We start from the raw sequence: 13,715 nt of genomic DNA on the forward strand, positions 1-13,715 counted from the left end.
GAATTTCGGACCTCTCAACAACAAAGTTTTCTCTTGACTTCAACATACAAAGTGTAGTGTTTATAGGAAGCAGACGGTCATTTCCAAGGAATTGTTTAGTTTCAGCAGAAAGGTCAATAGACTAAAAATAATGGCAATTCAGGTAGGAAGAAGATAGGGTGGTAGACAGTCAATAGAGGGTGAAACACATGTCGGAAATTGAATTCCAAGAGCTTGTCATTATTGTAGACCAGGCAGGTGAACGACTGGACTTCCCCATTCTTGCTTTTGTCACACATTCACAATTCTTTGAACTGACTATGCTGATGATGATGATGATGATGACTGTGACGAACCTGAGGAGAAGAATCCGTCAGATCAAGAAGTTCTAGAGGCTTTCAAAATTATCAGGCAGGGATTAAAACTGAAAAATAGTGTACCAGACATGTCCGACTGTTTGAATGGATGTGAGTCTTTTATCGAACATGATGTTTTATTCAAATGCAAAATTCAACCGATATTACTCACTTTTTCAAATATAGAAAAAAAATGGGAAATTTGAGTTATTATAGTATTTATAGTGAAGTTATTGACAAAATAGCCGTATTTTGCGTTCCATCTAATAGTAGTGTAAAAAGTTGAATAATATTGCTAAAGAGTATGTACTTTGATTAAGCTCTACTAATAGTACAAATCAAGCTTTCTGGAAATAAATTGGTGAGTTTACTTATTACATTCTACAAATATTAAAAAAATATGTTTTTCAACAGCATGAATTTTTAAATTTTTATATTAATATTGGCCTACTAGGTACCCGTCCTACGCTCGTGATGATATGTTTCATGTACCATATTCATTATTTACCGCCGTTATACGATATTATAAGATCCATAGGATCGTGGCAGTTTTCTTGACAGAACCTCTCAATAACGAATACCTCTCGGCAGCGAATTTTTTCTCGGGATAATCGACTTCTTTATACAGAGGTTCGACTGTATACTTCAAATATTAGAGTAGAGCTGTAATAATTATATAATATACAACGAAGATGAACAAACTATAGACAAGGATAATGAGTATATTTATCAACAAGATTTGAAATAGTTTGTCCGAGGTGGAAGACGAGAGAATTAAGGATTTCCCGAAACGTTTTGAAAGGAAACCGGTGTTTGTATAATATATACAGTGTGACTTTGGTGAATTTTATTTTTTGATTTTTGATTACCAACCGGGATTGTACTTGTTATTAGAGTTGGAATTCGATGTGACTGCTTTCAAACGATGGAAACAGTCAAGGGGCGGAAAGAACACTGTGGTAGACTGAAACAGGCCTGATGCATATTCAAAAATGAAAAATTACCCTTATTTCTGGCGAAAAAATAATAAAGATGGACAAATTAATAAATGTTGCCCTCAGCTTGAGACAAAAGACAATACTTAATTGGATAATGTCATTATCAATCAGTATACTGGATTGTGGAGGAGTAGATTCTCTTGTATAAACTTCAGAATAAGAAATTGTCAAATTTTTATGGAAAATATCAATAAAAAATTAAAGCACAATGAATTACGCTACTTGATGAGAGTGAAAATATTTTATTGCGAACTGAAAATTTATATATTGATGTCCAGATGTATAGATCTACACATTTTCTTGTACCAGTAAAGTGAAGATTGAAATAAATTATGAATACGAATAAAAAATTTCATATATTAATTCATTTATCATTGAGAAAAAATTGTATAATTATTCTTATCAACTCATGTTTCTTATTGATCAAATTAAATTCAAAAAATGAAGTTGAAAATGTGGTTGCTCTATGAATATGTTTTAGATCTATTTTTTATTACAAATTATTCACTTTAATTGATGTATTGGTAATGTGAATCATGAGGCTAAATACCTAATGAGCATGATTTAGCTTTGAAATTATTCAAGCTCAAACTTATTCATTACCTCTATAATAATTTCATAGTGAAGTGAATCATTCCAAAGTAGGCCTACTTGACATTCTGAGAAATTTTCTCTTTGATGTATAAATCAATAAAGTTTGCGTCATGTTAGATTAACTGACAAATTAACGTAACAAAAACAAAATGTTAGTGAGATATTTTATTGATAGAAGATAAAGACTACATACCAGTCGTTGATGTGGGTGACCCAATATTGTTCCTGGAAAGAAAATCGAGAAAAAATTGAGTGAACAATTAACATACAAAAGTGTTCACGGTTTTAGATAGTGATTACTTATAAAAGTAAAATATTTATTAATGAAACCCATAAAAACTTACAGGATTGATCTTATTATTCGTTTCAACAATACAATTTAGTCAGCTTGAAAATGTGACGTGTGTGGTCACGAAGCCATGCTCCTTACCAAATAAAACTGTAGAATTTGACGATATAAGAGTGTTTTTATTTCATAATATAATTACATTAACTCAATTACCATAGAAGATTGGTCTCATATTCGTATCATAGCATAAGTGTTTAAATTAATTGCTGTTAAGCTAATGAAGTTCTTTTCTTTATTTCCATCATGATACTGTTTCTTTATAATGATTGCATTGTAAAAATATTTGTAAAATATGCCAGTATTGTGAATAAATTTCAATTTCAATTTTCAATAATACAGAGACAATAACAGATACACTACAACTACAATACCAATACAGTTACAGTGAAGCGAACGTTGGATAAACTATACATTGAAAAATTTCAATAGTAAAGATCACATAAAGTATAGTATTTTAAATACGGATTGGAAGCTTTAAAAGATACTATGATTGAAATATGCATAAAAGATACTTTCAAATTACAAATAATATCATCAATATTGTATCAGTTGATAATAGCATAATTGGCCGAAAACGGTCTTCAAGAAATGAAGGGCACTCACTAGACATTCGGTAGAAAATATCAATAGTGATTTCAATATGATTAATTAAATTCTATAATATAGATGTATGAATTATTTTATAGTTCTAAGTGGTTAATGAATGTAATTTCGTTATTTTATTTGGTTTCCAAGCAATCTAAGTCCAAAATTTCTTGTTTTTAAGTTTTTGCACTGAAATTATAATAATTTTTATTGCCAAAATTAATACATGTTAACATTTTTCATAATAGATAAAGTATAAAATCATTCTATTAATACCTTAGAGATAATTCGGTAATGGAAATCAAATTTAAAACGAAAGAAAACTTATAAACAAAACAATTTAAATACACTATTCGCATCACACAGCAAAGGAAAAATCCTGTCCGCTGAGTGGCAGCATCAATTCAAAACAAAATCAAGTTAATATGAAAACTGGACTCAAATTCGAAAGTTAATGAAACATATCCTACTATTTTTTGGACAAGAGTATGAATCGAAAATCGGGGAAGGAACAGTTTTGGGCTGTAACAGGTCCTTTTTCAGAACAGTTTTGAGCTGTGCCTGTTGGTCCTTTTCCAGAACAGTTTTAAGCTGTGCTTGTTGGTCCTTTTCCCATAATTTTTATGAATTGTGTTTTGTGTATCATTGAATAAATAAACAGATAAATAATTCCGAGTTGTATAGAATGAACGAATTTAATAGAATATAGAACCGTTCCAATAAGAAATAAATACCCACGGACTTTGCATATTCTACATTCATTTATAATGCATGACCTGTGTAACCACGTAACCATGGTCCTGTATCATAAATAAATGTTGAATTTAAGAAATATGTGTGCTTATATATACCTAATTATAGAAAACAATTACAAGAACAATTCTACAGTGAGGTCCACGTTATAATGGCAGTGTTTGATAAGCAATGGTATTGCTACCCTTGTATATCATTCAACAAAGCAGATAGCGATATCTCTTTCTCGCTTTGCTCTGTTGCCAGATCGTTTTTCAACAATATAGAATTAATAATTAATCAACAAAACATTTCATCTTAATTATGTAAATTAATTATTGAAAAATATAATGTATTGCTTAATAAAATACAATTGATTATTTTAAACGAGAATGAACAGTTTATATTACATTAATGAACCTGTGTCAGCTACCGTCTATAGAAGGCATTGATAAGACGGAGGTTCAGCAACGTTGTTCTCCTATCTTTCTCCATTGTCATTATAACGTGGACCTCACTATAGTATGGAAATTCTAAGACAAATTAAATTATTAGATTATTATTATGTTACTTCGTCTCTAGTAACAAACCTTCAAAGGAAATAAGTAATGAACATGTATAACTATAATATTATTGTGATATAGGACTTGTTATGAAGTAAAGAGCTTCCGAGCAAAAAACGCCGATTGAATGTAAGTTGATGGGCGATGATTGAGGAAAACGTGGCTGGGAAAGTGAAAGAAACTCACGTTGAATTTGAATTGATGGCCTTGGTGTTGTTGATATTGTGGTTGGCGGTCTTCTTCAGTGTGTAGGATCCTCTCTGGCTGTCGGTTGCTAGCTTGTCCACTATCGCTTCCAGTTCCGCATACACCTGCATCACAAATCGGAAATTAGATCGTGACTAAATTTTTAGATATGAGAAGAACATGCAGAGTTAGTAAAAATTACGGAAACAGCTTAATAATTCTTTTACAAGGATGATTTGACAATATTATTTTTCCTACAGTTACCTTGAAAAGTGACCATTCCTGCACTGATTACAGAACGCAAAAAACCACTTTTCCGCTCTAGTGCGCAAAGTATTACTTTGCGTACTCTTAATAATTGCGTATTATCTTGCAGCCATCCCAATCAGCTGTTGATATTGTTGGCGTGCATTTTGAATGTGAATTTGTTCTATCTATATTTTTCTCTGCTTTTCAAATAAATAAAAATGAGAACTCATTAAATTAAACATTTTGAATATTAATTATTCATTATTTCAAATAATATTTTTTTCATTCATAAATTGATTGGTTGAAAAATTATTTAGAAATTAAGTTTTACTCAAAATTATTCAAATTTTCAAATTAATTTAATTTTTAATTTGAATAAATTATCGATTATCAATTTTCAATTGAATTATGAAGTTTGAAATAAATTGAAATTGTTAATAATAATAAAATTATACAGACAAACATTTGATGGATTTCAGCCATCATTTTACCCATAATCAACCACTTCTCATATTCAATGGTAACTGTAGGAAAAATTTAATGTGAAATACGTGCGCAAAGTTCCTCTGCTGCACTCAAGAAACCATTCCGCCCTCGCCTACGGCTCGTGCGTAAACGTTTCTTTCGGTGCAGCAAACTGTCACTTTGCGCACTAGTTGCACAAATAACTAACTATTAAGGATTTGAATTGAAAAAATGTTTGTCTGTGGTTTCAAAATTTTGGTCCGCCATGTTAGATCCGCCAATCCAAATTTATTTCAAATGAGAAGAGTGTCATGTGATACATGATTTCGATCCAGAAATACAGAAGAAAATGAATGGCGAAAACCACACAGCGATATCTTAACCAGAGTAAAGAAATCTTCAATGTTCTTCTGAGCGCATACTTTCTAGATGCATTACTTTTTTCAAATTACTTGATTGGAGAGTGTAGGCTGAGAAGTTGTTCGGAAAGTGCATTTAAGGGCCGTTTGCATAGTGACAGTTTAAACTAAATATAATTTTAAACTGGATTAAATCCGTATCAAGTTTCGTTAGTTATTATTTGTTTCATTTTGAGTTTAAGCCACCAGCTGATAAAATTTAAAGCTTTGACTGTGCAACGTCCCCAAGTGTGAAATTTTTGTTGGATTAGGTTGTGTATATCACAAATTATATTGATTCACCATGTAGTAACATGAATGATAGTAGTTTGGAGAGTTTAGATAATATATTATTTCATTTATTGCACGGAACAATGTGAATAGCTTAACTAAAGTGAGCCGTCATCGCCTCTGGCGTTCACGCGCATGCGGTGTTGCCAGTAACACACTCCGGCTTGTTACACTGTGGATGGCCAAGTCAAAACCAATAGTTTAGCCCACAGGGCTGGCCACTAACGGTAGAACATGCATGATAAACCTGCATGTCATGTTTACCTAAACACATAAACATACACATGCTCATCTGCGAGAGGCTTCTAACATAAAATAAACAGCCAATAACAATAAATGAGCCACTGGGAAATGACAAATTATAGCCTAATGATAGGAAAATAATTAAACCTCAAATAGAGGAATAGAGCAGCGAAGAAAAAATAAACAACAAATATCGAAGATACAAAACCTAACCTCGAAAAATTTTGCTCGAAGCCTTTCCCTGTGATGACACAACAATGTATGACAACATGTGCATCATGCATGTTTATCATGCATGTCCTACTGTTAGTGGCCATCCTAAGAGACAATGAATGAATGAATTTTATTTGCCAAAAACAAAATACAAAAAAGCTTTACAGAAAATAAATATAAGTATATGCTACTGCACCCAAACCAAGATACATACATTTATTTAATTAGATATAATATCGAAATGATATCCTTCATATTACAAACAATTGTCATAAAATAAAGATTTAATTTATGTTCACATGCATAAGTACAGTGGGTGAGGCAAAAACACCGGCAAAAGGAAGATTCCTTGTGCGCCAGTGTGAGTCGTAAATCAGCTTAATCAGGGATGTAATATATAAACTTGAATTTAGCGTATGAAGTGTTCGAAAATATAATTTATAATATGAAGTTGATTATTGTATAAAAGTCAACGATTGGAAATAATTCAAGTTCAGCCATGCCTCTATGGCTCTTTGCATCAATGCATCCTGTTAACGAGGAAACTGTTGAGTCCTCACCTTGGCCGTCTCCGAATGAAACAGCTGTTCGGCGGCAAACAGCGTCTGCAGATTGGTGACGAGGAAGAGCACCCTCGAGTCGTAGAGGGCGGGCAGTTCGTCGTGCAGCTCCGAGTTGAGGCACTCGTAGGTGCGCTTGGCATCCTCCAGCAGGTCACGTGCCCGCGCCACCTTGGCCTCGTCCCGTTTGCGCCCTCCACCGCCACCCGCGCCGCTCCCCTCCAGCGACTGCATGTTGTGGCGCTGACTGTCAAAGTCCACCAGCTTTCGGTTGCGTTTCTCGATCTTTTTCTGAAAAAAATCGAAACAAAATTCGTGAATTTAAATTTAAAAAAAGTTGTGGAAGAGATATATAATGATCAAATAATAATAATAATTTTAATTTTATTCAAGTATATGTATGAGTAATTATGCTTATTTATATTTTTGAAGATATGTCATATTATAAAGATTTTGTAATATGTTTTGAATATTCTAATTGGCAATAAATGAAATTGAAATTGAAATAAATTGAAAGTTGACAGACATTGGGTACTAACGTACTGGATCTCTTTCTGTCGTTGAAAAGGCGTTAGACTACACAAAAGTGGAAAATATGTAAATGCTAAAAAGTCGACAAGGAACATTTTTCAAGAGATTGGCAACAAGTAAACAGATACTGTGGGAAAGCCAAAATAAGAATATTCAATACATAACCAAAAAATGAACAAAATATAGAAATTTTCAACCACTTTTCACTTTTTGAAATAAGTGGTTGGCAATTTCTGTTTGTGTTCTTCATAATGGAAAAATACGACATGACACATAACACAACACTGTAATGAGAACATAAATAATAATTGTGAAAACTCAAAAAAATGAAAAAATTATACAGAACAGTACACAAGTACAAAAAAGTGTAAATTTATTCCTGAAGCTGCTGTTTTTTTGATCGACATTCAAAAGTAGGCCTATTGAATTGTTCAAAATGGAATAGAATGTTTTTCTGACAATGCATAGGAATAAAAAAAATGTATTGGGCCAACCAAAAAATTGAACAGGAATTGGTTGTTCATGAGATAAAATTCAGGAATAAATTCAATTAAATTCATTGAGGATTTAAAAAGGTGATAAAAATGTCCACGATAAAGTGAAGGGAGAGTAGAAAATTTTTCAAATTAATGTTTGTATTTCCAAGGGATAAATGGGTTAGTTGGGGATGCGTCATGAATAAACTACACAATCTTCTATATATATAAAAGCGAAATGGCACTCACTCACTCACTCACTCACTCGCATAACTAAAAATCTACCGGACCAAAAACGTTCAAATTTGGTAGGTATGTTCAGTTGGCCCTTTAGAGGCGTACTAAGAAATCTTTTGGCAATATTTTAACTCTAAGGGTTGTTTTTAAGGGTTTAAAGTTCGTCTTTTAGCATGTATATTCTTCTTCTCCCAATCTCTTAATTATAATTGAAATTTACATATCATATGTTACTATAGAACTATAATCTAGATAGAGTACCTCTTCGAAACAGTTGTTAACTGGCAACTAAATTAATAATTTTGTCAGGTTGGCATTAAGTTGAGTTGACTTTGTGAGGTTGGCACCAAGTTGAAGATTTAAATGCATTTATCGCGGAAAAATTTATTGGGCACTGCTTCTTCTATCCTGGGAATATTATATTACTAGCCGTCAGGCTCGCTTCGCTCGCCATATCCGTTTAGCCAGACGTTTAGTCTGGACCCCCGACTGGATTGTTCTAACATATGATAAAAATGCTCAAATGAAAAATGCAGGTGAGCGAAGCGAGCCTGCTGATCTCATTCTTGGACGATCCAGTCGGGGGTCCAGGGGGCGGAGCCCCCTGGCTAGACGGATATGGCGAGCGAAGCGAGCCTGAGGGCTAGTATTCAATATAACTTACAAATCTTTTTGTTGTTAATCTGTAATTGATAATTTATTTGAGAAGAACGCAGTTTAAAAACAAACATAAGCCCCTTTTTAGGAGTGGAATTAATGCACTCTACAATAATTGATTAAAAAAAATATCTTCTGAAAATCCATGAACAGCTCTGTATGGAAGGAAGGTAGTATGTCATGTAGGAATCTGTAAAATAATGAAAACAATTAAATTGAAATGCAGCACTAAATGAAAAGATTCTCAAAAATGCTTGTGAATCAGAAGATGCTATTTCTACACACAATAGAATAATTCTACTTTTAGAAGCATTTTAACTCTGGGAGATATTTTTACAATCAAGATAGAATCTATCAGGTGAACTTTCCATCTTCACTGAATATTTTGAAATACAACTATGTTCTAAATGAGCCAGCTTGTAATGAAACACCAAGAACCACGTAAAACTCTCTCATTTGAGACAGGGCTGGCAAAATGTTTTCTTGAAATAAATACCAGAGATGAGCTAACGACTTTTGCTTTCTTGAAATGAAGATCAGAGATGAAGCAAGCCAGGTGGCTGAGCTGACAGACTGCTGCTGTCTCTTTGAAAGCGTTTTTAGGACGCGTTTTTTTATCGGTTGTCTCTTGAAAAGTGGCTCTATGCTTTGGGAAGGATTGCTTTTTCAGAGTCTCGCATATAGAGTAGTTCATTAGCCCGGTATTCATGGCACAGAGAGGCTATTTGAAGCACCGCTTGATAACTCGGTACGAGATCTAATTGAGATGTGTTGGGAAGTTCATAGAATCCGCTCGCATTTATCGGTCTTACAGCGTGAATATAACCTTTCATTTGCATTATCTGTAAACATTATTGGAGATTATTTGATCTACATATTAATAAAAACAGAGATACTAAAAATCTCATCAGAGAGGACTCCAATAATTTGCAATTTTCAGGAAATGCACTTTCCTCATCTTTTCTTCTCCAGTAGTACAACATGTAATGTATGATCTCAACTGAACTCTTCATTACCATGAAAGTCTTTTCTAAAGACCTTAGAAGTCTTTCTAAAGACCATCTTAGAAGTCTTTTCTAAAGACCTTAGAAGTCTTTCTAAAGACCATCTTAGAAGTCTTTTCTAAAGACCTTAGAAGTCTTTCTAAAGACCATCTTAGAAGACTTTTCTAAAGACCTTAGGAAAGACTGTCATATTGAGAATTTCATGTCATGTTGATGTCATGTTTGATACGAAACCGACAAACTTAGAATGAATTCTACAAACCATGGGATATCTTCTTATGCTATCTTTTCTCTATATCACCATGAATGATACAGTATCATTTTAACTTGATACACAACATCACAAATTGATACAAAACCTCCAAGCTTTGGATGAATTCTACAAACCATGGGATATCTTCTTACGCTATCTTTTCTCTATGATATCACCATGAATGATACATTATCAACACAATATGATGCAGCATCATCTTAACTTGATACCAAAGTTTACACCAAAGTTATTAACAAAATGTTTATTTCTCCGTCCTTATAGATTCTACTAGATTGAACACAACACTTATCATATACATGATGAACATAAGTGTTTGTTAAGCTTCGTTCAATCTAATAGAATCCATAAGGACGGAAAAATGAACATTTTGTTAATAACTTTGGTGTAAACGCAGCTTAGGGCTGTGCGTACACCGGTTAGTCAAGACAAGGCTAGTCACCTTTAGTCACAATACTTCACATAGTTGCTTATGAAGACATGTCTCATTGCAATGACTAATCACTGTGAATTGCGTTATAAGCAACAATGTTTAGCATTGTGACTAAACTTGTCTGATCATGTCTTGTCTTGACTAACTGGTGTGCGCCTAGCTTAATCTATTTGTGATACTAACCCTCATTTCGGGAAACTGCGCCTGGTAGGTGTTGAGCGGTATGAGCACCTGGTCGGCGAGCTTGTGGCTGAAGTCCTGCCAGAGCATCTCTGCGTTCTGCGCCTGCACGTACACCAGGTCATGGCCCGTCCAGCCACTTTCGTAGATCTCGTTCAGAGAGTCCATCAGCGATTTGCTCGCTGCCTGCACCGCTGTAACCACAAGATAAAATAAGATAAGATATAAATTTATTCAACACAGTTAATCATATATAATACAATAAACAGTTGAACATCGTCATAGAGATTAATTTGAAATATAAGTACAGAAAAAAATCATACAACAATGAAATATGAAAATTGGAGAAAACTAGACAGATACAATCAATACAATGCGCTTATACTTGTATCTACAACAGAGCTTTCCCAATCTCAACCCACTGCTCTCACTCATCTATCATCTCTTTCCATACTTCTCTAACTTCTTCTTTTTCCCACAGTCACTCTCTCTCTCTCTCTATCTCTCTCTCTCTGTCACACAAACTCTCACTCACTCTCTCGCTCTTTCTCTCTCTCTCTCTCTCTCTCTCTCTCTCTCTCTCTCTCTCTCTCTCTCTCTCTCTCTCTCTCTCTCTCTCTCTCTCTCTCTCTCTCTCTCTCTCTCTCTCTCTCTGTCACACAAACTCTCACTCACTCTCTCGCTCTTGAATATTCTTTCCGAAGAATGAACATTGATATGTCCAAAGCTCCGCCACTTTATGTAGATGCATAACAATATTATCTATAGTCATTACAAATTGCTTTTTATATCATATACAGTTCAATAATATTATTTTCTTAGTCTATATTATGTAAATTCATCTATAATTTTGTTGTATTTTAAGCTATTGTATATAAGCCAGTATATATTGTAATCTACATAAATAAAGTCTCAATCAATCAATCTCTCTCTCTTTCCCACCATCTCTTCATTGGCGGTCTACGATTGATTCCGTCCCATGTCAGATTACACCAAACTACATAATAACGTAGTATTTGTACGATTAAAATCGGGAGCCGAGAGAGATGAAGCTATCCAGTAGCCAATATATTGAACAAAGATGGCTGCAATGGACAACTAATACCGGTGTTAATAGTGCAGTGAAACAAGATCGACCTTGGATGGGCGTTACGTAAATCCTTAGTGTTATAGTGAGATTCATTTTAAAATGTCAGCATTGGTTGAGTTGAGAAGCATTAGAGTTATCCATAAGGAATACTGGGAGATAGATGTGTGTATTACACCCAAATTGAAATGTTGTTATATCCTACCCTAATCTGTTTCACTACAACTAACTATTCCTTTATTTTTCTTTGAAGTATACTATCAACTCACTATCTGTCTTTTTTATCACCTCTTTCTCGTATCACTTTCCTCTGTTCAGTCAAGTATCTGCTTCCTCCATAAAGGCTAGCCGCATATTGAGAGGCAGACGCTAGTCTGCTATAGTGAGGTCCACATGGCAGTGTTTGATTAGCAATGGTATAGCCATCCTTGTCTATCATTTAACAAAGCGGATAGCGCTATCTCTTTCTCGCTTTGCTCTGTTGCCAGATCGTCTTTTAACAATGTAGAGTTAATAATGATTTAACAAAATATTTCATCTTAATTATGAAAATTCATTGGGAAATTATTGAAAAATATAATTTCTTGCACATAAAATATAATTGATTATTTTGAATGAGAATTAACAGTATATTACATCAATAAACCTGTATCAACTACTGTCTATAGAAGGCATTAACAAGACTGAGGATCGGCAACGTTGTTCTCCTATCTTTCTCCACTGCCATTATAACGTGGACCTCACTATAGTGTGCAACGATGTAGCTCACTGTGTATCAGCTACGGAAACTTCATCATTTTCCAAACTCCTCATTTGCTTCAGTATCTAGAGTAATCTACCTATTCAAAATACTGTAGGTACAGTACTTGATGAAGTGAGATATTGACAAACTGGTATCCTCCCCCTAGCTAGTGTAATCTTCAGTAATGTTATTCAGGTATCAGTGATATCTCCAGGTGTTATTTAGAGATTAGTGCTATATCCAGTGGTGTTATTTAAAGATCAGTGTAATCTCCAGTGGTGTTATTTAGTTTAATCTCAGAATAAAACACATGATAATAAATGTGAGCATACTAACATGTAATCGTAGATTAGTGTTAAACGTAGACTGACGGACTTAACGGGCTATCAAGGCCTGCTTCAAGCACAACTACCGTCTATAGAAGGCATTGATCCGACAGAAGATTGGCAACGTTGATCTCCTATCTTTCTCCACTGCCATTATAACGTGGACCTCACTATAGACGAGTTTATATAATTTGATGATCATATTATGATGTTCACATTGAGACGAAGCTAGCACGTGTAAAGCGTAGAAGAGCTTATGTTGTGTAGTTGAGAAGTTGATATTGTGGTAATTATTCATATTAAATGAAAAAGACTAAGAAATGGTCAAAACACCACAGATTTATTGATACTTAGAAAGACGGTTTCGGTTATTACACCATTGTCAATCGTGTTGTCGATTTGATTGTCGATTATCAATGGTGTAATAACCGAAACCGGTCTTTCTAAGTATCAATAAATCTGTGTTGTTTTGACCATTTCTTAGTCTTTTTCATTATTTAATAGTCTAATCTTACTTTGCATAATTTACGAGTATTCTAATAAAATTTGAAGAGAAAACATTTTGGGCTGAAATCTGATTTTCTTCCCATTATTGTAATGCTTGATTAAATGAATGAATGACCTATAAGATGACCTAATCAACGAAAGACCTATAGCTATGAACAACATTATACCACTATAAGTAACACTATGGTAAATTTCTATGGAGGATACATGAAGCTGCGTACAGACTTGAGCACCACGAGCACGTGTATTTCTCTTTTCAACACCTGAATATCGGGGCACCGAGTTTCGCTCGTTATTTTAATTTATTGATAAACAGAACACAATTCTCTAAAATGATCGTGCTATATTTTACAGCTGGCTAAACGTCAGCTTATGAAAGCTGATTTTGATTTTCCAACTAAGTTTCAGCTAAGGATGAATTATCCTCTTAATGTCGTTCAGCGAGTATTCCCAAGGATGAGATCTAGTGCAATCGAATTTTTATATCATAAACCTACTATGTT

At 33.9% G+C, this 13,715-nt stretch overlaps 1 protein-coding gene across 3 annotated transcripts in view; it reads right to left on the bottom strand.

Annotated features, from left to right (window-relative positions):
• LOC111047912 (amphiphysin) overlaps window positions 1–13,715 on the bottom strand; it is a 39,316-nt gene that overhangs the window by 13,453 nt on the left and 12,148 nt on the right. For all 3 annotated transcript variants that reach the window (XM_039434672.1, XM_039434674.1, XM_039434673.1), the window contains exons 3-6: window positions 10,554–10,744; window positions 6,762–7,052; window positions 4,343–4,467; window positions 2,121–2,152 (exon numbers count right to left, since the gene is read on the bottom strand). In XM_039434672.1, the coding sequence (XP_039290606.1) occupies window positions 2,121–2,152; window positions 4,343–4,467; window positions 6,762–7,052; window positions 10,554–10,718 (613 nt within the window). In that variant the 5' untranslated portion in view covers window positions 10,719–10,744. The remainder of the gene's footprint in view (window positions 1–2,120; window positions 2,153–4,342; window positions 4,468–6,761; window positions 7,053–10,553; window positions 10,745–13,715) is intronic.

The sequence above is a fragment of the Nilaparvata lugens genome, chromosome 8, assembly GCF_014356525.2.
Source record: "Nilaparvata lugens isolate BPH chromosome 8, ASM1435652v1, whole genome shotgun sequence".
NCBI classification, from domain to species: domain Eukaryota; kingdom Metazoa; phylum Arthropoda; class Insecta; order Hemiptera; family Delphacidae; genus Nilaparvata; species Nilaparvata lugens.